Raw genomic sequence first — 25,396 nt, 5'->3', positions numbered from 1 at the left:
GTTCAGAAGTCAGCCGCTCCGCCCTCCGCCCCGGAAACCACCCACAGCCCGCCCCCAAGCCCGGAAGTGGGTACCCCAGCTCCCGGCAGTCCGGAAGTCGGTGCCGCCCCGCCCCTGGCAGTCCGGAAGTCAGTCGCCCCACCCCCGACCCCGGAAGTCGGCGGCTGGTTGTCCGCCGCGAGGTCCCGGCCCTGCGCTCGCGCCCGCCGGGTCGTGCGCTCGGTAGGGTCGGGGGTCGGGCCACCGTCGAGGGCTGCGGGCGGGCTGCAGGTGGCGCGGGCTGGCCACGCCTGGGTTCCAGGGCGTCCTGGAGCTGCGGGAAGCGGGCCGAGCGCGCAGGGCCTGGCTGTGGGGGTCGGGGGCAGCCCAGTGGTGGTCCAAGATCTAGGACCTGGGTGTGTCGATTGAATGCACCCTTTACTGTCAGATGCTTGATTTGACCTTCCTGGAGTTTCTGCAAAGCCACTCACGAGCTGGGTCCCTCGAGTAGTGCTTTGCGGGGGCTGCGGTCTTCGGGGCAGTTAGGCCGCTCGGCGCAGCATTTACTCAGCAGATGCTTGTGCTCGTCCTGACCCTCCGTTGCATAGCCTGTTGTCCCAGCGGCCGGAGGGGATCGTTAGAGTGGCTTTCTCGGCCAACGCCAGGGCGTACTCAAGCTACCGCGAGCCTTCACTTCCCTTTCTTGGTGGAGGCCGGCACAGGGAAATGAGGGCGAGCTGGTGGGTTCTGCTGCGGTGTCAGAAGCTTGAATGCACACTGCGGAGGGCTAACGGTTTCCAAGTTGGACGGGGGCAGGTGGCGGTCAGGTGCCTGTTGACGCTTTGCGAGTCTGAGCAGGGCAGGTAGCCCCAGTCCAGTCGGTGTAACTGGGCAGAGAAGGGCCTTGAAAAAGAAAGGGTCTCTGGGGGCTGCAGAAATGGCCGTGGGCACAAGCTGACTGGTTCCACCGGTGCCCAGGCTTCCTTCCTGGGGAGGAGCTGGGCGCTTGTGTGCAGACAGTGGCGGGAGGACTCCATTTGTCTGTCTGCCCGTCCGCAGCCCGTCTCCTGTTGACAGTGGTGCCCTCGCGGTCCAGGGATGTACATGCAGGTGGAGTCACGCACCAGCTCCTGCCTCCATCTGAAGAGGGCTCCAGGCATCAGGTCCTGGTCTCTGCTTGTTGGTAAGAATTTCCATGTTTTCCCTCAAGTTAAAAATCTACCTTTAAAAAAAGATGAAAATGAAACTAAATTGTTCTTCCTTTGTTCCGTTACCCCCAAGTATAGCAACTGTTTTGTTGCTTTGTATCTTCCCAGCCTTTACTCTCTGTGCATGCCTTTGCAGAGAATTCCCACAGCCCCCTTTTCACCACTTAGCTTCTCCTACTGTGTGTGTTCTTCTGAGGTCTTGCCGTTCCCCTTTTACTTGCTTTCGTACACCTGCTTGCAGGTGTATGTTGCAGGCTCACGTGATAGGCCACAGTTCATTCCTGTTTTCTCTCCGTCCCTGGCGCCGTCTTTCCGAGGGTCCTGCACCCGACTGTGCTGTGTTGGTGGGATCCAAGGAGTGAGGGCTGGAATGGCTGTGCCATCAGCAGTGGTCTCCGGTTCATCTTTCCCGTCACCCTGCATGTGGCCTCTTGCCTGTTCTGCCTCATGTGCCACGTAGTGAACTTTATATATGTCTTGTGTTCGTTCCACACCACATGCTGTTGGCAGGTTCCTCTGTCTGGTTCCCACTCAGCCCTGGAAACTTGAGTAGAGAAGCGTGTCCAGGGAACACTGTGAATGGCATTTGCCATGTTTCCGAGTGTACTCCCTGGATGTTTCCCCCACTTAAAAACAAATTTTTTTTTTTTTAATTTAAATTGTAGTTACTTAACATACAGTGTGTTTCCCCCACTTGTGAGCCTGGTGGTCTTCTGTCCCCCTGCTCCCCACCTGCAGCCATCCCTGGCCCCCGAAAGGCCTGCTTGTCTGGGCCTGGGGCTCCTGGGAGGAGGGGGCTCTGGGCTGGTGGTGGCCCAATACGGAGGCACCTGCTTTCTTTTCTCTTTGCAGGAATCTTGTCTATTGGCCTGGCTGCCGCCTACTACAGTGGAGGTGAGGTGCTTCATCTGCTCACCCCCTGCCCCGCAAAGTAACTTCCTCTGCCGTTTGGGAAATAGAGCAAAGAAACAAAACCCTTCATTCGTGACCCACTGAGGCATAGCCTTTGGAATTGGCGCCCCTGCCTCTGTAGCCCCAGCTCTGTGCACTGGTGTGGTTTTCCTAGTATGCCTGTGCCATGAAGCCTGTGCCTTCCCCTTATATCTGGAGCATTTTCCTGTGTCATGAAATATTCTGCAAAAAGGTGCTCTCTTGTGCCAGCCTGATGTTCCGGTGCAGGCTGAGCCATACTCGCAGCCCCCCTGTAAGTTCCTGCCCCTCCATTGTCACAGGCTATGCCAGCCCAACTTCTCTGTCTCCAGTAGACACTGGAGGGGGAGCTGAGGGCACCCAGAGCTGGCTGGCCGTCCTGGGCCAGGGTTCCTTGCAGGCACGGGCAGCCAGCCAGCCAGCCAGCCCCAGACACCACTCCTGCCCAGTGTCCACTGGGGCGGGGCCCCTCATGGCCTTTGCCCTTCACCTGGCTGCGTCCTGTGTTTGCTCCTCAGATAGTCTGGGCTGGAAACTCTTCTACGTTACTGGCTGCCTGTTCGTGGCCGTGCAGAACCTGGAGGACTGGGAGGTAAGGTCAGCACAGGCAAGGGCGCTCAGGTGTTTCTGCTCCGGGCTTCCCCACGTGGGCGTCACAGCAGACGGAGAGGCTCTGAGGCCTGAACTTTTAGCTTAGTGGTTTCTGGCTAGTGGCGTTCAGCTCCTGGGCAGGGAAATCTCCTGAAGCTGTTTTTCTCCTAGAAGCTCTTCGTGACTGTTTGCACCGAAATTCTTTACTCTTGAGTGTTGCCATAGCACAGAATAGAATGATGGGCTCCCTCGGTGGCTAATGTCTGTCTCCCTTGGTGGCCAACAACCTCCCCTGTGCCTTTGTCCCCTTCATGAGGAACCGCATGACCCAGCGTTGCTCTCTGACCTCCGACCTTTGACCTCCATGCTTTTGTTTGACAACCTCAGCTGCTGTGCTTACTTCTCTTTTGCTTGCAGAGAGCACCTGCTTTGATGCCCCTCTCTCTCTCTACACACCCTGGTCCCGTGCTCCCAACAGACAGGAGCACGAGAGCATCTGGCGGCAGGTGTTTGGCTCTGGCAGAGCACTTGGCCGTCAGGGTTGGGTTTCAGCTGGGTGTCTTCCTGAGCGTCTGCTCTGGCGAGTCCGGGCCTCCTCTCTGGAAATTTTGTGTGTGGCTGGCTTGCAGAGAGGCCAGCAGCCAGGTGATCACCTTCTGGCCGGTTTTCCAGGAAGCTGTCTTCAACAAGGGCACCGGGAAGGTTGTGCTGAAGACGTTCAGCTTGTATAAGAAGCTGCTGACTCTTTTCCGAGCTGGTCACGACCAAGGTGAGGCACAGGGAGCGCACAGGACCTGGGGTGTGGCGGGAGGCCGGCTGCCCCCGGCTGGATGGAGGGTGGTGAGTGGAAAACAGAGACCAGGCCTAAGGCCTGGAAGTGGGGTGGGTCCAAGCTGGCCATTCAGTGACTTGGGGTTTTGCCCTGCCTGGTGGACACAGGGTGTCCCCAGACATTGCCGGGTAGCCCCTAGCTCAGTGGCCAGCCGTCAGGGACCAGGAAGGCATTTTTCAGCAGTTGGGGGAAGATGGAGCAGAAAGATGGGCAAAATAGCGCTCAGCTCCTCCCTGATGCGCTTGAGGGCACGGGTAGAGTTTTCAAGGGGCCGGCAGGAGTGCTAGATGCCCAGACAATGCCAGTGGCCCAACCTTGCGCTGTGGTCACTGACCAGTGATGAGGGTCTCTGTACGGTAGCCTCGAAGTGGCTGTGCCCAGCACACAGGCAGGAGGGGCAGGCGGGAGGTAGGCAGAATGCAGACGCTGACCAGCTCCCCCGCAGTGGTGGTCCTACTGAATGACATCCGGGACGTGAACGTGGAGGAGGAGAAGGTCCGCTATTTCGGGAAGGGCTACGTGGTGGTGCTGCGGCTTGTGACGGGCTTTTCCCACCCCCTCACCCAGAGTGCCATCATGGGTCACCGCAGGTAAGCCGTGGGCAGGGGACTCGTTTGGCCAGGGCTGGCTGCCTGTGCCCCTCACCCCCATCAGGTGGCCCTCACAGTGGACTGCCCAGCACGGCAGGGCACAGGGAGGGGACTTGGGGAAACATGGACTGTCCCTGCCACTAGGGGAATGTTGGAAGTCCCCACAGGGACAGAAGGGTCTCCTTGAGGACAGAGGTCTGGGGTCACGGGAGGGTCGGGGCCAGAAGGCACCACGTCCTGGAAGTGGGCGGTCCGGCAGGAGGTAGGTGTGGTCTTCCTGGCCAGCACCTCTGCCGGGGTAACTTGCCCCTCCTGTTGTTGCCCGGCCCAGTGACGTGGAAGCCATTGCCAAGCTTATTGCAACCTTCCTGGAACTGCACCGCCTTGAGAGCCCCGTGGAGCTGTCTCAGAGCAGTGACAGTGAGGCTGATGGTCCCGGGAGCCAGAGCTGACGCCCGCAGAGCCCCTGGCCTTGGTTCTGGTGGCACCCTCGTGGGCCTCCTGGGCCACCAGCAAGTCTTCCTCCAGCGCCTGGCTGTGTCCCTGGCAGCCCCGGGGTGGGACCCTCAGCCATTCCTGCTGCTTGCTTCTGTCCTCTGAGGACGCCACAGGCTGGACTTCCTCTGCGGGCTTTGAGGTGTCCGGGGAGGGCATGAGCCTCAGATCTGCCTCTTCCTGGCATCGGACGGCTCCAGCCTGGGCAGCGTGGGGACCGGGTCTCTGGAATGGGAAGGATGCCCAGGCTCCCCAGGGTGGGGAGGAAGGTTTGCCAGCACTGGCTCCCCCCGAGCTGTTCAACCCCCCGGTGCAGCAGGTGAGCACAGGGCCAGCAGCTGGGTCAGGCTCTGAGGATGCCCATGCTGGCGTGTTGTCCCCAGGAATCCCAGTGCTCCCTACACACAACCTCCCTTCCCCGGCTGGATGTCCTCATTGGTTAGAGAGGTCCTTCCTTGCCCAGGGTCTGCAGGGCCCAGGGCAGATGGCGAGGGTCCTGTCTGGCTGTGTGCACTGTGGCCACGCCTGAGACCTCCCCAGCCCACAGACAGCAGTCTCCACCCAGGATCACGGCTGGGCTGTCACAGGGCAGAGAAGACCTCAGCCTAGGCGAAGCCTGCTGGTCAAGAGGAGGCTCTCCTGGCTTCACGGTAGGCCTAAGCCAGGGCATCTCCCTTAAGAATCAGGTCCTAGCTTCTTGAACCCAGGCAAGAGGTGGGCTGGGCCCACAGCTGCCCCTCAGTGGGGCCCAGGGCCGCAGGGCGGCGAGGGCACCTCTGAGCAGGCCCTCAGGAGGCTGTGTCTAGGAATGGTCAGGACACAGAGCACTGCAGTGTCCCCAGGCCCTGGGTGAGTGAGGACAGTAGTTTCTAGGAAGCGAGAGAAACAAGACACTCCCTCTTCTCCATGGTGGCCGCCAACTAGCCCTGATTTGAGGACACAGTCATTTATACAAGCCAAAGTTAGGTTTTTAAGTGGTCAAGTCAAAGCCTTTTTCTAAAATAAAGTATGAAACGTCGTAATGGGTTTGTGGTGTGTTCATCCCAGACGATAGATGCTCTGTACTCTGGAGGCGGCTCCCCCCCCCCCACCTTTGCTGGGCCCCCGGGGTGAGGAGGGTCTTGGACCCCTGCGCAGGCCTGACTGCAGCCAGCCAGATCCATGGCAGTTCTAGCTTCCACTCCCTTTATTTCAAAAGAGCTGAAGCTCCCACGCAGACTAGCAAGTAGGCGCGGCACATCATGCCTTCCATCGGCCTTTCCAACGACGGCGGTCCGCGCCGTGGGTGCTGCCTGTGGCCGGCAGTCCCAGGCGCCTGGCAGACCTAGGGGGGCCCCAGGGGATGGCTCAGGTTCGGCCCCTCCCCTCCGGGGTCCTGACCCGAGTGTGGGCTGGGGCTGGGGCCGGCGCCGGCCGCCTCCCTGAGGTCCTGCACCAAAGCCTGCAGCCGCCGCAAGCTGGGCCGCGCGTTCTCCTCCAGCCACTCCTCCACGGCGTCCGGGTAGAAGACACGATGCAGGGCGGCCTCCAGCTCCTGCACCAAGGTGCTCCACCTGGCCAGGAGGCTGAGGACCAGTGCCCGTGGTGAGCCCGCCTGCCGGGCACCCCTGGGTGACAGCTCAGCCTGTGCGCTACGCTCACATTCCGAACGACCCCACAGGTCGGTATGGTTCTGTGCCTCAGTTTGCCCATCCATGAAACATGGCTATTAGTGCTCACCTCACAGTGTTGTTGGGGATAAATGAGTGACTACTGTGTTTTCACATCTAAAACTGGAAGGCTCTTTACATCTAGCTGGCAGGGTTTTTCTTTATGTGTGAACCTGACAGCATCTGATGGCATCTAACCCTGCGTGGACACTGAGTTGGCCTTGGCTCAGAGCTGTGAGCCAGGAGAGCCCGGGGGCAGGGGGGCTGGCTGGCTGGCTGGGACTCTGTCCCCACGGTGCTGGTGGGGGGGGGAGGGGATGTGGGGCACGCGGCAGCAGCAAGGCCAGGACAGGTCTCCAGCAGGTCTGGCTCCATGATGAGCCCTGGGCCCTCACCTTCTTAGGTGGGAATGGCCCAGCCTCTAACACTGAAGGCACAGCAGTCAGCAAAGCTGACTCACCTAGGAATTCGTGGCTGCAATACCTACAGAGCTTGTCTTAGTTCAAAGCCAGTGGCCACAGAAAGCTGTCATCAGGCGGCAGAGGTCGCGCAGCCCTGGGGGTGGGCACCGCGGGGAGGGGGCGGCTACCTGAGCGCCTGGGGCTGGATGTGCTGGACCATGACCGGGTGGATGAGCTTCCGCCCGCGGTGATAGGGGCTGAACCAGCCGGTCACGTACCTGCAGGCAGTCCGCACAGGCAGGCCCGCTGCAGCTGACGTGTCTGCCTCACGGTGGTTTTAAGATCATACTTGTAAAAAACTTAGGAGTCTGGGAGGCATTTTAAACAGTTGCTTGCCCCCGGAAGTCTGTCTGTGACCACCCTCACCCTGTCCCGGGGGGAGTGCGGGGTGGGGCTCAGCCCCTGCCTGCTCACCTGTCCCTCTCCAGGAGCGTGTCCACAGAGCTGCGCAGGTGGAGGCCGACGTGCGTGACGAGGGCCAGGATGTCGCTGCCGGGGAAGGAGCCGGCCCCCTCGCTGCACGGAGAGCCACCGTGCTGAGACGGGTCCACAGAGTGCGAGGGCAGAGGCAGGGCTGGGGGTGGGCAGGTTACCTCATAAGATCAGTTATTTCTAGGCTTGAGATCCCAAGAAAGTTCTCCACTCTTGCTTTAACGTCTTCGGTAAAGCCTCCTGCAACCAACCATGGATGGAGGTGGTTGGAGGGGCCTCCGGAGGGGAGCGAGGCAGGGGCCCTGTGCCACGGTGCTGGCCTGGTGGTGGGCAAAGTGGCCAAGGAGGCCAGCATGCAGGTGCCAGCCCCAAGGAGACCTCGGGGACAGATGGGCCCGTGGCTTCTTATTAAACACATGAAAACGGGCTCATTATGCTAAGAACAAGAAAACAGAGAATCAAGAGCAGCGACACCCCTCGGGAGACCGCCGGCTGTGCCTCCGGCGCCCCCACGGTGTCCCGGGTGCACGCAGCACCCGGCAAGTGTGGTTTCTCACACGAGGAGCCGTCCCGAGCAACTGGAAAGAACCAGAGAGGCCTGCAGGCACCACTGTGGGCCGGGCTCCACGTCAGTGTGGGTGGACACATGCCACTGGTGCAGGAGGGCGCCAGCTGGGAGGGCAGGAGGCCTGTGTCCGCGGAGGGTGGAGGGCTCCACAGCAGCAGTGCCCTCCACAGAGCAGGGAAGCTGAAGCCAGCGCCCAGCATGAACGGGGTTTCCGCTGGGGTGTCCCTGTGCCTTCCTCCCAGCGGTTCACAACCACCGCTTCAGAAGCCATCGGATAGAACGGAGGGCGGGTGTCTGTGCTTTTCCTGCTGCAGGCAGCCTGCACGCAGTCTGGGAGCCGGGCCTGCTGCCCCCAGGGCCTCCCACGCCTCTCTGCACCAGCACCACGTGCGCCAAGCAGTCCTGTGGTTCAGGTGCACGTGGTTCTGTGCCACCTGCGAGTCCCCGTCTCTGCCAAAGTGGCAAGTGCTGGGGCCAGCCTGGGCATTCAGTGGATTTACATAGCAAGGGCCCTTTTCTGCACCTCGCCCATGGTGAATTTCCTTCACGGGCTCTCTGGGGGCAGCAGGGTGGGGGGGGGGGGTGGCTGAGCCCCCCTCTGCTGGTGTGAAAGACCAGAGTCCGGCCCCAAGGAGATACAGTCGGCGGCATCAGGCACTCCCGCCACCCGGGAGGAGCAGGAGACCGTACCGTGTAGGAGCGACTGCAGACAGACGGCCAGGGACGGGATTCCCACGGGCAGCAACTCGCACAGCACGGAGAAGTGATCGTACCTAAGTGCAGGGGAGAGGGGCGCTCAGCTCCTGCTTGCACACGAGACCGAGCTGGCTGCTGCCTCTGGAAACATCCCACCCAGAAGGCCCTGCCTGGGGGCCCGCAGCTGCCTCCGCCTCTGCCCTCCCGGGCGCAGCAATGGACCAGGCCTTGGTCCGGAGGAGGGGTTCACGTGCCGCTCCGCTTTTCAAATGCTGTGAAATCCCCAAGGAGCCAAAATCTGTCCCCATGCCCGCCATACGTGAGACGAGTCACGTGTGGCCCCCTGGAGGCGGGGCTGCCGAAGTGGCCCTCTGCAGAGTCTGGGGGCTGGCTGGCCGTGGGGTGTGAGGCGCCCAGGCGCCTCCCCTCTGACTGAGGCCCAGAATGGATGGGCCACGGAGGGGTGGTCGTCCCGGGCAGCAGCGCTGCGTCGACCCTCCGAGCAGGTCGGCCCGGGAGCTTCCCCGGGGCCTGTGTGGCCTTACCTCTGCCAGCCGGTCAGGACGATGCCCTGCAGCATGTCTGCGGGCCCGCTGGCCGCCACCTGCAGCCACTGCACATTGTTTCTGAGGTGGTGCTCGATAGGGGTCAGGGCCTGGCTCGCCCCTGTGGCCCCCTTGAAGGCACTGGCGGCCCACAGCCGGAGAAAACCGCACCTGCGGTACTTTTCCATGAGGAGAGCTGAGTGAGAGAGTGTGCGGTGTGACCGGCCCGGGGCCCGAGGGGCCGTGGCCGCAGAGTCCAGACACTGAGAAGCCAGGAGGAGCCCACAACCGGGCGGGCTTAAATCTCAGTGAGAGAAGAGACTCGTGGGAAATACCACAGAGGACAGGCTATCCCGGTGTGACCCGCGACGGGACGTGTGCCAGGGGGCTCCCGGGGCTCCCGTGGGAGGGGCCTGAGTGGAAGCTGAGGCGGTTAGCAGGATTCTGATGAACCTCAAGCCCCTGGGCCGCCAGGGCTCCAGGGTCTCAGAGGCCGTGGCCAGGTCACTAACCTTTGCCGTGGATGTCCAGGTCGGCCCCGTAGTCCCAGAGCACGGGCTCCACCAGCTGTGGCACCCCTGATGCTGGGGGCAGAGAGAGGCTGTGAGCTGAGGCCCGTCTGGACACATCCTGGCTGCCCACAGGCCTTGCATTACAACGGAGCACAGGCTGTCTTGTTTAGGGGGGCGTGAGTTTTTTTTTTTTTTTTTTTTAACATTTATTATTGAGAAACAGAGAGAGATAGAGCATGAGCTCTATGGGAGGGGCTGAGAGAAAGGGAGACACAGAATCCGAAGCGGGCTCCAGGCTCCGAGCTGTCAGCACAGAGCCCGACGCGGGGCTCGAACTCACAGACCGTGAGATCATGACCTGAGCCGAAGTCAGAAGCTTAACTGACTGAGCCACCCAGGCGCCCCAGCGGGCTGTGGATTTTGAGAACAGACTCGAAACAGTTGAGTTCTTGACAGTAAATGTTGCAACCATGAAGCCAGCCAACGTTGGAAATGACCAGACTCTGGGAGTTCTGTAAAAAGCGAACCCCCAGTCTCGGGGTCCCAGAGCTTCCTACGAGGGGGAAAGGCTCTGTCTGTGTGTGACGGTGGGGGCGCTAGGACTAGTGGAGTAGGAACACATTACTACTTGGATTTAATTCTAATTAGTCCTAGTGAGAACCCTAGTGGCCACACCTGGGGAGGGCTGCTGCCACGGACACACCCCAGTCCTGCAGAAGTGGGGGCAGTGGCTAGGCTCTAGGCCGAGGCTGTGACTGGACCATGGGGTACGTCTCTGGCTCATCCCAGAGCCTCAGCCACGACCCCTGCAGGGCTGGCCACAGGGTTGTGTGAGGCTGAGGCGGTTAGAGGCACCAGACACTCAAGGCCCAGTGGGACCCTTTCGCCCCCATCCCCCATTAGGGCCCCATGGCTACTCTCCATTCAGACTCATCACTTTGTACGCCTACAAGACTCTAAAATGCCTTCTGGAGGAATGGCCCTTTTGTGTGAGAAAATCTAGAAAGTGGCTCTAAGGGGGTTGCCTGGAGAGAGCACTTCGGGGCAGGGGTCCTAGAGTGCTCCTCCCTCCCCAGACCAGGGTCTGGGAGCCGCTGGCCTCCTTACTCCCTACTCCTGGCACCAGAAGCCTGGGGGATGGGCCTGCCAACCTGAGAGCTGGTCCTCGGGGATGGCCCGCAGCATGTCGTCCCACACCAGTGGCGTCGTGGCGGGGTGCCGGGCCAGCACGTTGCAGGCCACCGCCTTCATGTGGGACAGACACAGTCTTGCTTTGGTGTTATGCTCCTGTCGCAGCCACCGTCTCGAGGCCTCACCCTCTCCAAGATAATAGACCTGGAAGGAAACACAGGCCCGCCTCCGGATCGCCCGGCCTCACTGCAGACACACTTGGGAGAGAGACCGCGCTCATGCCATGGCTGATGGATCTCAGTGGCAGCTGCCTGTGGGGAGGAGCTGGTGAGGGGGGCCCTCCTGCTACACCGAGACCTAACTCCCACTCAAGGTTTCCTCTGAACATTCACAGCAGCCTGAAGGCGAGCTAACCTGAGTGTCTGCCAGCCAACAAGTACATAGAGCACATGGGGGCTGGCTCTGCCCCTGCCGGGGGCGAGGACAGCACGGCTGTCTCGGGCCACAGGCCATCCCTCGTCCAGCTCCATGGCTCTGCCCGCATGAGGTCACGGGTCAGCTGGGAGGGATGACCTGGCTTTATCCTTCGTCCTTTGGTATGTTGACTACTTTTGTACGTAAGAGAATAACCCACAAAGTGGGACCAGGAGCAGGGGCTGCGGCAGGAGGGACGCCCAGTGGGTGAGGCTCAGGCAGAAGAACTGTCGAAGGACCCACCTCGTCGCAGCCGACGTGGAGCCACCGGGCACCCGGGTGCAGCTCCATGACCTGGCTGATCATGGCTCCCACCAGAGCCAGGGACTCCGCCTCGTGGGGGTTCAGGGTGTTAGGGAAGAGCGCCACTTCTCGGAGGTGAGCGAGAGCCTTGTGCTTCAGCACAAACTGCGGAGAGATGACAGGAGGTGACAGGAGGTGACAGACGCTGCAGCCACCCTGCAGAGTCACAGGCAGGGCCTGCTCCAGGTCCCCAAGACGGCGCTGGCGGGCCGGGCTGAGACTCTCTTTCCTCCCAGTCTGCCCAGGCTGGGAGAAGAACACGAGAACCAGGCTGCACGGGCTGTTCAGTACGGTACAGACGTCAGCACGTCCTTCCCTGAACACGTGCAGAACGGAACACTGGTCAAAACAGCCATTTCAGGGCTCTGGACGTGAACCAAAGGTGAACACCACACCTGAAGCCTGCTAGCACTGTGGTAAGAACAGAGAGTCTGCGCCCCCCCCCCCCCACCACCCAGCGCTGGCTGAGCGCAGACCCCCTGGGGCCACCATCTGTGAAGGCGGCAAAGTCGCCCGAACTCTGCGGTCCTCATGGTGTGTGTGTGGGGGGGGGGGGGGGGCGGCTACCACCAGCCAGAAATGTGATGGGTGACCGTGGAAACGAGAGCCGCGCACACACGGCTGAGGCAGGGGACTGGGTGAACTCCCAGAGCCCCCAGCGCCTGCAGCACAGGGTGGGTCCTGACGGCTCAAGCACACGGCTGCCTGGGCCCTGGCTGACCACCAACCATAAAGACAGAGGGGTGGCCCCTAGGAGGCCAGGGCAAAAATACAAATTAGAATAAAACACTATGGGGTGCCTGGGTGGCTCAGCTGATTAAGTATCTGACTTCAGGTCATGACCTCACAGTTCATGGATTCTAGCCCTGCGTCAGGCTCTGTGCTGAGAGCTCAGCCTGGAACCTGCTTCAGATTCTGTGTCTCCCTCTCTCTCTGCCCCTCCCCAACTTGTACTCTGTCTCTGAGTCTCTCAAAAATAAATAAACTGTTAAAAAATTTTTTTAAATAATATATAGGGGCACCTGGGTGGCTTAGTCGGTTAAGTGTCCAGCTTCAGCTCAAGTCATGATCTCATGGTTTGTGAGTTCAAGCCCCATGTTGGGCTCTGTGCTGACAGCTCAGAGCCTGGAGCCTACTTCAAATTTTGTGTCTCCCTCTCTTTGCTCCTCCCCCTTTCATGTTCTGTCTCTGTCTCTCAAAAATAAATAAGCGTTAACGCGCGCGCGCGTGCGCGCGCCCACACACACACACACACACACACACAGAGGCATCAGTAGCCACACACAGCTGGGGACACAGGCCTGCAGATTAAATCCAGGCAATTCCAACCACTTGCAGGGGAAAAAGTCAGATTCTCTATAACATATTATCCGAAATGTCCAATTTTCAACCAAAAAATCATGAGATGTGCAATAAACAGGAAAGTGGAACCCAGACTCAGGGAAAAAGCCAATTGATAGAAACTAACACTGATGTGGGCCCAAATGTCAGATTTATCAATTACTTCAAAGAAACCATTATGAAAATGTTCCCAGAATTAAACTATAATAATGAAAAATGAAAATCCATTTCGTGGGCTCCACAGAAGATTTGAAACATCAGAAGAAACAGTGATTGGGATGACAGACCAATAGAGTCTCCTCAGGCTCAACAACACAGAGAAAAGGTGGGGAGAACAAAGAGACTCAGAAGCTCGTGCGGTGACATTAGGTGCCCTAACGCACATGCGAAGGGAGCCCTGGCCAAGAGGAGAGAATGGACACAGAAACACTTGAGGACGTGGCCCAAAACTTCACAAAAGTGATGAAAATAATCTACAGTTCCAAGAAGCTCGACGAGCCCCAAGCAGGATAAATGCACAGAAACCCAGACCTAGAAGTCCTACTAACCAAACCACTACAGCAAGGCAAACGTACACAGGAAGTCCTGAAAACATCAGGAAAAGAAAAAACTTTGGGAAATAATAACATAAGGAAAGGCTGACAGAGCCTGTTCACAGATCGGAGAAGTCAGCAGAGTAGAGGTAGTTTCTCCCCAAGTTGACTTACAGACTTGATACAATTTCAATCAAAATCCCAGCAAGGTTTCTTAAAGACATACAGATAAACTTAGTCTAAAATATATATGGAGAAGCATGAGGCGCCTGGGTGGCTCAGTTATTTGAGCGTCCGACTCTTGGTTTTGGCTCAGGTCGCGATCTCACGGTTGGTGGGATCAAGCCCCGCGCTGGGCTCTGAGGACAGCCGTGTGGAGCCTGCTTGGGATTCTCTTTCTGCCCCCTTCCCCATGCTCTTTCTCTCTCAAAATAAATAAATGTACATTAAAAAATATATATGGTTCAGAAATGGGCCACAAATAATGTCGACTGGTTTTTGACAAAGATACAAAGGCAATTCCAAATTTCAAATTCCAAAGAAAGGATAATCTTCCAATCAGTGGTGCTGGCATGACCAGTCATCTTGAGGGGTCATAGGCTATGTGCAAAACACAATAAACCTCACCCTACACCTCAGGCCTTACACAAGAATTAAGTCAACACGGACCATAACAGCAAGTGGGAAGTGTGCAAATGTAGAACTTTAGAAGGAAACAGGAAAAATCTTCATGATCTGGTGACTGGCAGAGAAATGACACCAAAAGTACGACCCATCAGAGCAAAGCTGAGAAACTGGACTCATCAAAATTAGAGACTTTTGTTCTTTGAGATACACTAAGACGATGATGACAAAGTACAGATTGGGGGCAAATACTTGCAAATCACACATCTAACAGACTTGTATCCAGAATGTCCAGAGAACGTTAAAAACTGAACAGTTCAGAAGACAAAATGTGCAAATACTCATACAGCTATGTCACAAAGTGGGTATTCTGGGGCGCCTGGGTGGCTCATTCGGTTGGGCGGCCGACTACGGCTCAGGTCATGATCTCGCGGTCTGTGAGTTTGAGCCCCTCATCGAGCTCTGTGCTGACAGCTCAGAGCCTGGAGCCTGCTTCGGATTCCGTTCTCCCTCTCTCTCTTCCCCTGCCCTGCTTGCACTCTGTCTCTCCGTCTCAAAAATAAATAAACATTAAAAAAAATTTTTTTAAACCCAAAAAACAAAGGGGGTGTCCTCATGGTACGTAAACACAGGTAAAGGACCTCCTCCAGAAGGAACCAACCTGAGGACACCTTAACTTTGGATTTGTGGTCTCCAGCACAGAGAGAGCACACTTCCGTAGTCTCAAGTCGCCTGGTTGAAACACTTTACTGCAGTGGCCCCCGGAAACAAATGCACCCTGAGAGCCCCGCAAGGGCCCCCTCAAGGGGCAGGATTGGGGGGCCAGGCTGTGCTCTGGAACGACAGAGAAAGGGGCAGAGGGCACCGCTAGGGGGGCCTTCCAGCAGGTCAGGCGGTAGTTCGCACAAGGGTGGAGACAGGGATAGCAGGTGCCAACTCAAGAGCCTGAGGAGCAAAGGCACACGATGGCCCGAACTGCAGGGGTGGGAGGGGTGCCGAACAGGGCAGCGGAGACTGGGTCTGGGGGTCACGGAGCACGGGGAGGGGAGGCAGGAGTGGGCACCGCATTGTCTAGGGAGAGCGTGAGGTGAGGAGGGAGGGTTTCGAGAGAAGCTGTGGGACCGCCACATCCAGCGGCAGCTACAGGATAGCACGCTGCTGGCAGAAGTGGCGTCACAGCCAGAAGTGGGGGGCTGGAACAGTGTGGGGTTTGGGAGGCAGCAGCTGGGGCCACGTAAAGCCCGAGACTCAAGTTAAAGGGACGAGAACCCGTGGCTGCATTTAGTGACTCGGAGGACGGGGTGGGGTTGGGGGGCTGTGGAGATGCTCTGTGGCCCCTGGTGGTGGGAAGTGAGGAGCGCAGAGAGCGCATCACGGAGCTGCACAGGAAGGTTAGAGGCCAGAGGCCTGGGCGGTGTGGGGGGCTGGGGGGTGGGGGCGGGGGCGGTCCCGGTGCTCAGCTGGAGAAGGGAAGGAAGGGCTGCCCGTGGGTCTAGCAGGTGTATCTGTTAGAGGGAAAAACGGAACCTGCAGCCACTAAGCGTTTAATTTGCTTTTCATCTTTGATGCAGACGTGAAAAATGTTTCCGAAGATCACACAAGAGCTTGGGGAAATATTTTCAGTATTGAATGATGAATACAAGTTAAAAAGGAAAACAACTCAGCCCCCAGGGCTCCATGGGAATCATGCATCCCCCACTGGCTCTTTCCCACCATTCCTTGGACAAAGTCGCTCTGATCTAAAGTCCTGTGCTCTCCGGTCGTTTGCAGGGCAGGGGCTTGCAAGAAAGAGCTGCTCCCTGCCTGTGTACCCCTGAGCCCCAACACCTGGGTATCAGGAAACTTTGTTCCTCCCACTTACCTCCATGTGTCCAAATGTCTGTACCAATGGAATGACCTCTAGCTCATTCAGTGCAGCCAGATGCAGGATCTCTTTGATTTCAGGGGGGCTAGAGAGACAAACATCGATCACCCAGAGAGGTTCACACCACCTCCATTCACACAAGAGCTCCCATTCACACCTCCCATTCACACGAGAGCTCCAGTTCGCACCACCTCCTGTTCACACCCCAGCCCATGTTCACACACACACACACACTCATGCTCCTGTTCACGTTCCCTCTCCCTTGTCAGGCTCCAGGGGGACTCTCCTTGGGAAACTGGTATGGTCGCCATTGGTCACTATTCCAAAAAGTACAAAAGATATGCCTAAGGTTTCAGAGAGGGCTCTCTAGAATTTTGGAAAATGATGCTGTTATGTTCTCAAATAACAGTTTGCTTTTTACTTGCTATTCTTACCCAAACTATAAGAAGCAAGTCATTTTACAAGAAATTAGAAATCATATCCTAGAGCAGGAATGGTAGATGGGCTGAAGGACAAATCTGCCTGCCTGTTTTCACACGCCCCATGACCTAAAAATGGTCTCTGTAGTTTAAAATGGTTGAGAAAAATCAAAAGAGGAATACTATTTTATGACATGTAAAAATTATACGAAATTCGAATTTCAGTACCCACAAACAGCTTTATTGGAACACAGCCATGCTCACTCATTTACATTATCACCCATGACTGCCTGTGCTCCACAGGTGGTTGTAACAGAGGCCAGGTGGGCTGCACAGCCTAAAATCCTGACTGTCTGGCCCTTTACAGAAAAGCCGGTGGCCCCTTTAATAGAGGAAAGAGAAAAGAGCTTCAAGGTTGCGGTGGCGGGACTCAGCCCCGTGGGAGTTAGCTTCCGTCTGTGAGCACGCCTGAGGGCAGGAATGCTCCAGGTGGTGAGGACAGCACGCAGGAGGGCTAGTTGCCCCCTGCGTTACCAGTTGCCGTTCATGAACTTATCTCAAAAAGAAAATGCTTTCCAGTTTCTGTATGTGTTTGAACCATTTCTTCAGTTAATCAGTTCTCTGAATGTACTGATTTTAAGTGGACCTTTTTCAAGCTTCACAGGTACCCCAGCACTTTTTCCACTTGAAAAAACACACTAAACAAACAAAAGGTGTTCACTGTTTGAAGAAAAACAGAATAGTGTGAAAAGACACCTCACTGCAATGTTAACACTCTGAGCATGTGCGTGGGGCATGGACATTTTGGGGAGTTCTGACATAGAGCCAAACCTCCCTCCAGAGCGGTGGGGTGCTTCAGAGCCTACCAGTGGGAGGTTTGCTTTTTCTGACCTTGTGAACACAGAGCATTAGAACTTGTTAAAAAGTTTCGCCAATTGGATGGCCAAAATGGTGTTTGACTTGTTTTAATTTACTTTATTACTATCGTATGCTTATCGGACATTTTAATTTCTTTTGGGGGATCTGCCCGTTAATATCCTTTGCTCATCTTCCTTTTGGGTTATTTGTTATTGATTTACATGGACACCGTAACTCTAGGGACGCCTGGGTGGCTCAGTGGGTTGAACACCCAACTTTAGCTCAGGTCATAATCTCATGGTTTGTGAGTTCGAGCTCCACATTGGGCTGTCTTCTGGCAGCACAGAGCCTGCTTTCAGATCCTCTGTCTCCCTCCCGCTCAAAAATAAACATTAAAAAAATAATAAAATGGACACCATAACTCTAAAGCCCAGCAAGGTACACCCACAAGCACTGTATCTACTTTTACGGATTCTGACCCCCTTTCCTTTAATCTTTGTTTTCCTGATGAGGGTCCCAACCATGGCCTTAAAGAGCAGCATCCCCTTCCCCACCCCCCCGCCTTCCCCAATCCTCCACCCTCCCCCTAAATGTTTCCAAATTCTCTTCAGTGAGTGTGTTTTATCTTCGCAACTAAGACAGGCGTTTAAAAGCCAGACGTGGGCTGCCCCACCACTGCCAAACCCTCGCCTGCCCTGCCCACACCTCCGGGCGGCCCCAAGCAGCCGCTTTCTCCGTGGCTGGGGTACCTGTATGCGTGCTTGGCCCTCAGCAGCCTCAGGTGGCCCTCGTAGGGAAACATATCTTCATACTCGAGGAGCAGCCCATTGGCGCCCAGGGCATGGAACAGAGGAAAGACCTGGGGGAACAGGGATGCTGTGAGGATGCGACTATCTGAAGGAAGGTGACAGCTGTACCCCATGCGGTCTGCCTTCTTGCTCGAGGGCATGGTTGTAGTTGAGATTCACATTTTTCCTGGAAACGTTTAACCAGAATACATACTTTGTGTTACACCAAATCGAACTCTCTACCACATCAAGTCTTCACTTGACACAAGGTGGGTCTGCACCTGGGGAGCAGAGGCGCAGCTCAGCCTGTGGACAGCGAGGGGCTGAGGGCGTGGCAGGAAATGTTCCCACCTCCTCCTCTACCTTTATTTCAAAGGGTATGACTTCCTATTCTCAAGGATTTTCAGGACTAGTTCATGTCTACCATACACAGAACTGAGATTTCTTTCTGGTCTGATGTCAAGGCCAGGGTGGAAAAGAACACATCTTGGGCGCTGCTGGAGGGGCCTCCTGCAGGTATCTGAAATAGCAGCCCCTCCCTGGATGATGGTCGTTGCGGGTTCCACAAGATTTTAATACTCCTGTTGATGTATCTGTCAAGCTTTCTCTCTCCACAAGTGTGGGGACATTCTGATGCAAGCTGGATGGAAGGAGCAAAGGAGCCTGGGGCTAAAACTTAGCTGTAGAAAGTTCATAATCGGTAGTAGACTGCAAATTACAAAGAGAGGTAGACAGATTGTGGAAAGGAAAGAGCTCACGCAGGTCAGGCGTGTGGATAACGCGACATAATGGTCTCGGTATCTTCCATTTTCCTCGGCATTTTTCCCTCCGGTTTCCTTCTTAGCCTGTCGTGGCCATCTGACCACCACAGCCGTTTGGCACTTCGACCGTTGGGGTTGGTGGTGATCCTCTGTGTTGTGGGTGGTGGGGAGGCTGTGGGGCCGGGCGGCCTGGCTGTCCCCAGCACACACTCCGTCCGGCACTGGACCCAGCTGGGGAGAAGGTCTTCACTGTGAAACCGCACAAGCATGCACACACATGACAGAGTAGGCCCCTGTGTCCTGCTGTCAAGACTCAAAATCGTTTTACCTAATTTCCACTTTTCTGACTAGAATATTTCTTTTTTTTTTTTAATTTTTTTTTCAACGTTTTTTATTTTTATTTTTGGGACAGAGAGGGACAGAGCATGAACGGGGGAGGGGCAGAGAGAGAGGGAGACACAGAATCGGAAACAGGCTCCAGGCTCCGAGCCATCAGCCCAGAGCCCGACGCGGGGCTTGAACTCACGGACCGCGAGATCGTGACCTGGCTGAAGTATGACGCTTAACCGACTGCGCCACCCAGGCGCCCCCTGACTAGAATATTTCTAAGCAAATCCCGGACAACACAATTGTTCACCTATAAATAATTCAACACATATCCCTGACGAAGACTTTTCACACAAGCACAACTATAGCAACTATCCCACCTAACCAAACCACTCTTTAAAATCACGCACGTTCCAATTTTCCCATGTCTAGAATCTTTTCACGTGCAGCTTAAGCCCAGTCCAGATGACACCCACACACTGCACTAACAGATTTTTTTAAGGTTCTCTGATTTTTAACGGTACCCTTTCTTTAATCTGAAATTTATTTCTTGAGGAAATCGAGTCCCTTGTTTCGCACTGTTTCCCAAATTTTGGATTTGATGGATGGTATTCTTAAGATGTCCTTTCATGTGTTTCCTGTTCTCGTGTGTGCTGGCGGTTAGACATGAAGGTGAGATTAGATCCAGGTTTCATTCTTTTGGCAAGAGTACTTCATACATGTTTCTAGAAATCACAAGTCTGGCTGCTCCCCTGGAGGGATGTCAGGCTGATCAGTGGGTTCAGGGGCATCAGCCAGACCCATGCCTTGAACTTCTGCCCAACGGTTTCAACTACCACTGACATTACCTAGGGCACCCTGAACAGGAACTGTGAGGTGGTGACTTTCCAATGACGTCATTCCTCATGTCTGTTGGCTGGAATGCTTCCTTAGGGCAGAATTTTCTCTCAGCAATTATTTGGTTACTCCAGTCCTGCCACTGCTGCCGCTGGTGGTTCGTCAGTAAATTCTCTTGGATGTTTACAATAGCTGGTCTGTAGCTTTTGTACCATGAAGACCATTTTGGTTGGATACAAAATCCTTGATTCATGTTTCATTTTCTTGAGAACCTTAAATATGTCCTTTCCTTGTCTTCTGTCATAAAATGTTGCTGTCAAATATCTGATGCCAGCCTAATTTTCCTTCCCTCATATAGAACTTGGGCCTTTTTCCTGTGTGCCCAAAGGAGTTGTTCATTTTCATTTTCTTTAATCTGACACCTTTACCAAAGGGTGCCTTAGTGTCCGTCATCCTAGGTACACAGTACGCCCTTTCCACATGCAGACCCAAGTATTCTTTAATTTCACAAAAGCGTTTTTGAATTGTAGTTTCTGAGCATTTGTCCTAGAGCACTGCTTTGGTTCCCTGCTCTGAGGACTGTTGAGCATGGCTGAGACACAGCGTCTTCCTCATCAAGAGGTGGGGTCTACCCCCAGCCTTGAATCTGGGCTGACATGGACTTGCTTGACCAAGAATCACGCAAGGCCCAGGATGGCTTGCAACTTTGGAGCCTAAATGCTGCCCTGTGACTGCCGTGCAGACAGGAGGCTGGCCTACCCTCTGTGAGGCCAGGCACCCACGTGGAGCAGAACTGAGGGGCCCAGCGGACAGCCAGCACTAACTGCTGGACATGTAAGGCCATCTGGGACCGTCTGGCATTCCTAGTCGTCAGGGGACTGCAAACACAGGAGGGAACGGGGGCAGACCGGCAGAGCCACCCACCAGACCAAAGGAACAGACGGAAGGAATTGCTGTCTGAAGCCTCTAATTTTGGGGTGGTCGACCCCCCAGCAGCAGGTCACTGAGGCAGTGGCTCCAGCAGCAGGGGAGCTGGACCTTCTTTGCTTATCTTCTGTATTTATCAATTTGTTACAACGCTTTTTATCTCTTCATGTGTGACATTTTCTTCTTCGTTATTTACTTCCCAAGAGTATGCTTTCCACGGTGTCTGCTCACTTCTGTCCTTCTAGTTTAGTCTCTTTGTTTCCTTTTTTGTCATAATTCATTCCTGAGCCTGGTAAGCAGTTGCTCTGTACCCTTCTGTCTGGCTATTACTTGCTGGGCTTCTCTACTTCTGAATACACTGTTTGCTCATAGCTCCTATCATTTTCTTAATATCTTTTATCTTATTTTGAAATATTACATACAGCTTCATCTGCTTTGCGGTCACATCTTCCTGGTGCACCTTTGTCATTATGGTGTTCCTGAGATCATGATTCTCTTTTTTCTTACAGTGCCTGTGTATGATATTTAACCACAATCCTTTTCTGCTACTCATGTTTTTTATTTAAAAAGTTAAAAAAAAATTTTTTTTACATTTATACTATGTATTTTTTTTAATTTTATTTTTTAAAATTTACATCCAAATTAGTTAGCATATAGTGCAACAATGATTTCAGGAGTAGATTCCTTAATGCCTCTTACCCATTTAGCCCATCCCCCCTCCCACAACCCCTCCAGTAACCCTGTTTGTTCTCCATATTTATGAGTCTCTCGTGTTTTGTTCCCCCCTCTGTTTTTATATTATTTTTTTCCCTTTTTTTTTTTTTTTTTAATTTTAGAGAGAGAGCACAAGCAAGGGATAGGGGCAGAGGGGGAGAGAGAGAGAGAGAGAGAGAGAAAGAACCTGAAGCAGGCTACACATTCAGTGCAGAGCCTGACGCAGGGCTCAATCCCACAACCTTGGGATCATGACCTGAGGTGAAATCAATAGTTGGATGCTGAGCTGACTGAGCCGCTCAGGCGCCCCACTACTGCTCAGGTTTTTTTTTTTAATTTTTTTTTTTAACATTTATTCATCTTTGAGAGACAGAGAGACAGAGCACGAGTGGGGAAGGGGCAGAGAAAGGGGGACACCGAATCCGAAGCAGGCTCCAGGCTCTTAGCTATCAGCACAGAGCCTGACGCGGGGCTCGAACTCACGAACTGCGAGATCATAACCTGAGCCAAAGTCGGACATTCAACTGACTGAGCCACCCAGGCGCCCCCCGCTTTTCAAAAAAAAAATTTTTTTTCCACTACTGCTCAGGTTTAAATGAGATGTGTTTTCTTGTATTTTTAAGAATAGGTTCTTTTTTTTCTTTTTTTGAGGTTTTTTTTTTTTTTTTAAGTTTATTTTGAGAGAGAATGTGAGCGGGGAAGGGGCAGAGAGAGGGAGAGAGAGAATCCCAAGCAGGCTCCATGCCACCAGCACAGAGCCTGATGCAGGGCTCGAACTCACGAACTGCGAGATCACAACCTGAGCCAAAACCAAGATGCTTAACCACCTGAGCCCTCCAGGTGCCCCTAAGAACAGGTTCTTGTGTTTGGAATGGAGATGGGCCGGTCCAGGGCTCCCTCTCTGTGGTGACAAGAAGAATCAGGAGTTACAGACACCATGCAGCCACTTCCACAGCACTTGGCCTCTGCATCCCTTCTCTTGGCACTGGAACCTTTCCTCTGCTCCACTTTCAATGTTCTTGCCCAGCTCACTGTGGATTCTCTTCCCAACGCTGCTGTCTTTAATGTGGGGCTGTCTTTCTAGAAGTTTCTGGAAGGTATTTCTGAGAGCCTTGGGCCTCTGCAACATCTTCTTCTGAGTCTTTCTGCACTCACTCTCAAATTGCAGCCAGTGAAACCTCTCCACAGTTCTTCTCTCACGGAGGACCTGTACTTGCAGGGCAATTTTCTGGCTTCTCTGGTCTTGGCCCTGTCAGAATTCCTTCCTCTGTCCTCCATCACTGCCTGCCTGGTTACTAATCTCACATGGGTGTTACCCTGTTTTGAGGTCTGGCTATACCACTTGGGGTTCATGGGGACACCCTCACACCTACTTTTGTTGAAGAGGGTATTAGTTTTCTAAGGCTGCTGTATCAAATCACCACAAACTAGGTGGCTTAATGCAATGAGTTCTACAAGCCAGAAATCAAAAATCAAAGTGTGGGCAGGGTGGTGCTCCAGGGAGGAACCCTTCCTTGCCTCTTCCAGCTCCTAGTGTCTCTGGCAGTCCTGGTGTTCCTTGGTTTATAGATGCATCCCTCCAATCTCTGCCTCTGTCTTCACAGGGTGCCCCACGTCTACGTTTCCCTCTTCTTATAAGAACGTCACTCATTGGATTAGTACTACTCTACTCCTGCAAGGCCTCATCTTATGTCGCTTATAACTGCAAAGACCCTATTTTCAAATGAGGTCACACTCACAGGTACAAGTGGTTAGGATGTGAACATATCTTTTCTGGGGACACAATTCAGCCCACAGCAAAGAAGCCGTGGGTTTCTTTTGTTGTTCCCCCTGCCCCCTTTTGCTATCCTAGTTGCTCAGTTTTACAAAGGGATTTGGGGGAAACTCAAAAGTTGTGCTGCTGCCAACATCATGCCCCAGCCTGGAACCCCATGGTTGTGCTCTAAATACACATTTCTACAGAACACTGTTTACCACTTTGGAGACCAAAGCCAAGGCAAGGGAGACTGACTAGAGGGAAAGGGGCTCTTACCTCAGAGAGGTAGGAGACCTTTGGTGGAGCTCCTTTAAGGTCCAGATGAACTAATCGCATCTTAAATGGTGAAGAACCTGACATTTCACTATTTGTCATGAAGTCATATGACAAAATCTCTGGTCTGGGCGCTTCTTCCTAGTGGAGAAATTCAAAGTTAGAAGCGGCAGAGGCTCCTTTTTGCCCCTTGGCCTCACACTTTGTGTTTCTGTTCTGACACGCCCAGGTGTGCTTTGTCCACTAGGAGGAAACTCATTTTACCAACGTGAAAATGAATCAAGAAATCTACCTCATGTTCAGATAAAGGGACCTCTGCCACTTAATCGTGATCTGCCCCTAACACAGAACAGCACTCGTTTCCTTACAAGATGGCTGTAATAACACAGTGGCCGGAAAATAATTTTGTTTGAAAGACTGTCTTGAGCTATATGTACCACGCGGGGAAAACAGGTAGGTGTAAACATTTTTCAGGCCCTGCAGTATGACCTTCAATTTTATTTTACTTTGAAGAGCATTAAAAATCATTTACATTCTAGAGCCCAAGTGAACTTGGTTACGGAGGAAGAAACTGTAAAAATTAAGTCTAGGTCAGAGAAAACTGTCTAGGATTTAAAATAGGCCATGGATAATTTGAAAAATAAGTGAGCCACAAGAATATTAGAGCTGACTAGTTTACGTTAAAGTACAGGAAAGATCTAGAGGGTAATGAAGTAGTTGGGAAAGACTGAAATCTCCCCGCCAGTGAACATAAAAGCACAGAGGATGAGATGCAAAAAGCAAAAGAAAATCTTTACATGGTGGTCATTTTTACAGTCCACTAATTCAAACTACCCATTCTGTGAAAGGATTCACAAACCCCTAATCTTAAGAAATCTATTATAAAGCAGGCAGGATGAAATTGATGCAACAGAAACCGGTTTGGTTTTTTTGTTTTTGTTTTTTTTTTTTTAAGAAATTATATTCAAAACAATCGCAATGACAAAGAAGTTACCAGCTGCCGGGTAGATGAGTTTGTGAACAAGCATTCTGAAATCCGCTTTTAAAGTTGAATTATTTAAAATCGGACAGACCAATTCCATTCTCCAGGGAACAGACTTAAAAGAAACACTTCCAGGCTGAGGGGTGTGCACTGGTGGTGTGCACATCCCCTCCGGTTCAGAGACAAGCCCTGCTCCCGCCCCTGCAAGCCGAGGTAAGCGAGCTCCGACGTCTCACCTGAAACTCACACGGTGGCTTAACAACGCGAAATCTCCGCAAAATCTGAAGGAAAAGAAACAGAAGTCAGTGTTTCATCTCTGAAGAGTGTGCTACTCTCTTTGCTCCGGCTCCCTCCTGCACGAAGTCTACAGAAATGAGACTATCCCGAAGACCGGGGCAGGAGGTCACTGGCCAGCCTCTCCGCTGGGTGTGCACCCGACGCTGATGGCACCCCGAATGGCACCCGAGCTGCACTCCGCTGCCCAGTTTCGGGAGTGTGGGCAGGCCTTTCAGACCAGCAAGTGTGTGAACATTTTCCTTCCGGGTGCTCGCCTTCTCCAGACTCCGTCCTCGCGCATGAACCTCTCTGGTAGCTGCGCTCCTTCGGAACCAGGCTGCTGGCGGGGCTGGTTGAGCGGTGCCTTCTCGCCCACCGGACGAGGTCCTGTGCGGAAACGGAAAGCTGCACACCAGCTGGGCCCTCGCGAGGTACGCGTGCGCGGAGCACCAGCCGGGCCCAGCACCCCAGGCGTGGTGCGGACCCCAGGGAAGGAAACGGAGACCCCGGGAGGAGGGCTTGGAGACCTCTAGAAGGGCCCGGAGAGCCCGGCAGGAGGGCGCGCACGCGGACGAGGACCCACTTCTGACTGCAGGCTCTGAGGCTGAGCGGGCTCCGAGGACGGAGAGGCGGGAGCGGGGCGCGCGGGTGGGCGGGGTGTCCGGCGAGGTGCGCGGCCAGGTCCGCGGCGCCCCGCCCTGCTCGGCGTTCGGCCTCCGA

At 54.4% G+C, this 25,396-nt stretch overlaps 2 protein-coding genes across 4 annotated transcripts; one reads left to right on the top strand and one right to left on the bottom strand.

Moving 5' to 3' along the window:
- Window positions 1–65: 65 nt before the first annotated feature.
- Window positions 66–5,647, top strand: LOC106986342 (cytochrome b-245 chaperone 1). 2 transcript variants are annotated; one of them, XM_027052415.2, is made up of 7 exons: window positions 66–222; window positions 1,039–1,162; window positions 2,040–2,081; window positions 2,636–2,709; window positions 3,381–3,477; window positions 3,986–4,130; window positions 4,462–5,647. In XM_027052415.2, exons 2-7 carry the CDS (start codon window positions 1,078–1,080, stop codon window positions 4,580–4,582), a joined length of 564 nt encoding a protein of 187 aa, XP_026908216.1. In that variant the 5' UTR covers window positions 66–222; window positions 1,039–1,077; the 3' UTR covers window positions 4,583–5,647. The 2 variants fall into 2 exon arrangements, with proteins under 2 accessions (XP_026908216.1, XP_014939995.1); XM_015084509.3 differs by lacking the exon at window positions 66–222 and adding an exon at window positions 425–719.
- A 142-nt stretch (window positions 5,648–5,789) lies between these two features.
- HEXD (hexosaminidase D) lies at window positions 5,790–25,393 on the bottom strand. 2 transcript variants are annotated; one of them, XM_027052410.2, is made up of 15 exons: window positions 25,260–25,393; window positions 24,952–25,063; window positions 24,637–24,681; window positions 23,422–23,559; window positions 17,785–17,894; window positions 15,756–15,843; window positions 11,337–11,501; window positions 10,640–10,823; window positions 9,489–9,560; window positions 8,977–9,172; window positions 8,426–8,508; window positions 7,329–7,407; window positions 7,150–7,251; window positions 6,864–6,953; window positions 5,790–6,190 (listed from the first exon to the last, which is right to left on the bottom strand). In XM_027052410.2, exons 4-15 carry the CDS (start codon window positions 23,518–23,520, stop codon window positions 5,950–5,952), a joined length of 1,509 nt encoding a protein of 502 aa, XP_026908211.2. In that variant the 5' UTR covers window positions 23,521–23,559; window positions 24,637–24,681; window positions 24,952–25,063; window positions 25,260–25,393; the 3' UTR covers window positions 5,790–5,949. The 2 variants fall into 2 exon arrangements, with proteins under 2 accessions (XP_026908211.2, XP_026908209.2); XM_027052408.2 differs by lacking the exons at window positions 6,864–6,953; window positions 25,260–25,393 and having other exon boundaries at window positions 24,952–25,086.
- Window positions 25,394–25,396: the final 3 nt, after the last annotated feature.

This window comes from Acinonyx jubatus, chromosome E1, assembly GCF_027475565.1.
Source record: "Acinonyx jubatus isolate Ajub_Pintada_27869175 chromosome E1, VMU_Ajub_asm_v1.0, whole genome shotgun sequence".
Lineage (NCBI taxonomy): Eukaryota > Metazoa > Chordata > Mammalia > Carnivora > Felidae > Acinonyx > Acinonyx jubatus.
The sequence above is the reverse complement of the archived record's forward strand: the minus strand, read 5'-3'. Positions and strand labels throughout refer to the sequence as shown.

Bases quoted from the DNA above. Each gene is read 5' to 3' on its own strand.
- HEXD (XM_027052410.2), bottom strand. From the start codon at position 23,520: ATGACAAATAGTGAAATGTCAGGTTCTTCACCATTTAAGATGCGATTA. The intron at 17,895-23,421 runs GTAAGAGCCCCT...CTGTTCCCCCAG, and splicing joins AGGTCTCCTACCTCTCTGAG to GTCTTTCCTCTGTTCCATGC. The intron at 11,502-15,755 runs GTAAGTGGGAGG...ATCTCTCCGCAG, and splicing joins AGACATTTGGACACATGGAG to TTTGTGCTGAAGCACAAGGC.
- LOC106986342 (XM_027052415.2), top strand. From the start codon at position 1,078: ATGTACATGCAGGTGGAGTCACGCACCAGCTCCTGCCTCCATCTGAAG. The intron at 3,478-3,985 runs GTGAGGCACAGG...GCTCCCCCGCAG, and splicing joins CCGAGCTGGTCACGACCAAG to TGGTGGTCCTACTGAATGAC. The intron at 4,131-4,461 runs GTAAGCCGTGGG...TGCCCGGCCCAG, and splicing joins GCCATCATGGGTCACCGCAG to TGACGTGGAAGCCATTGCCA.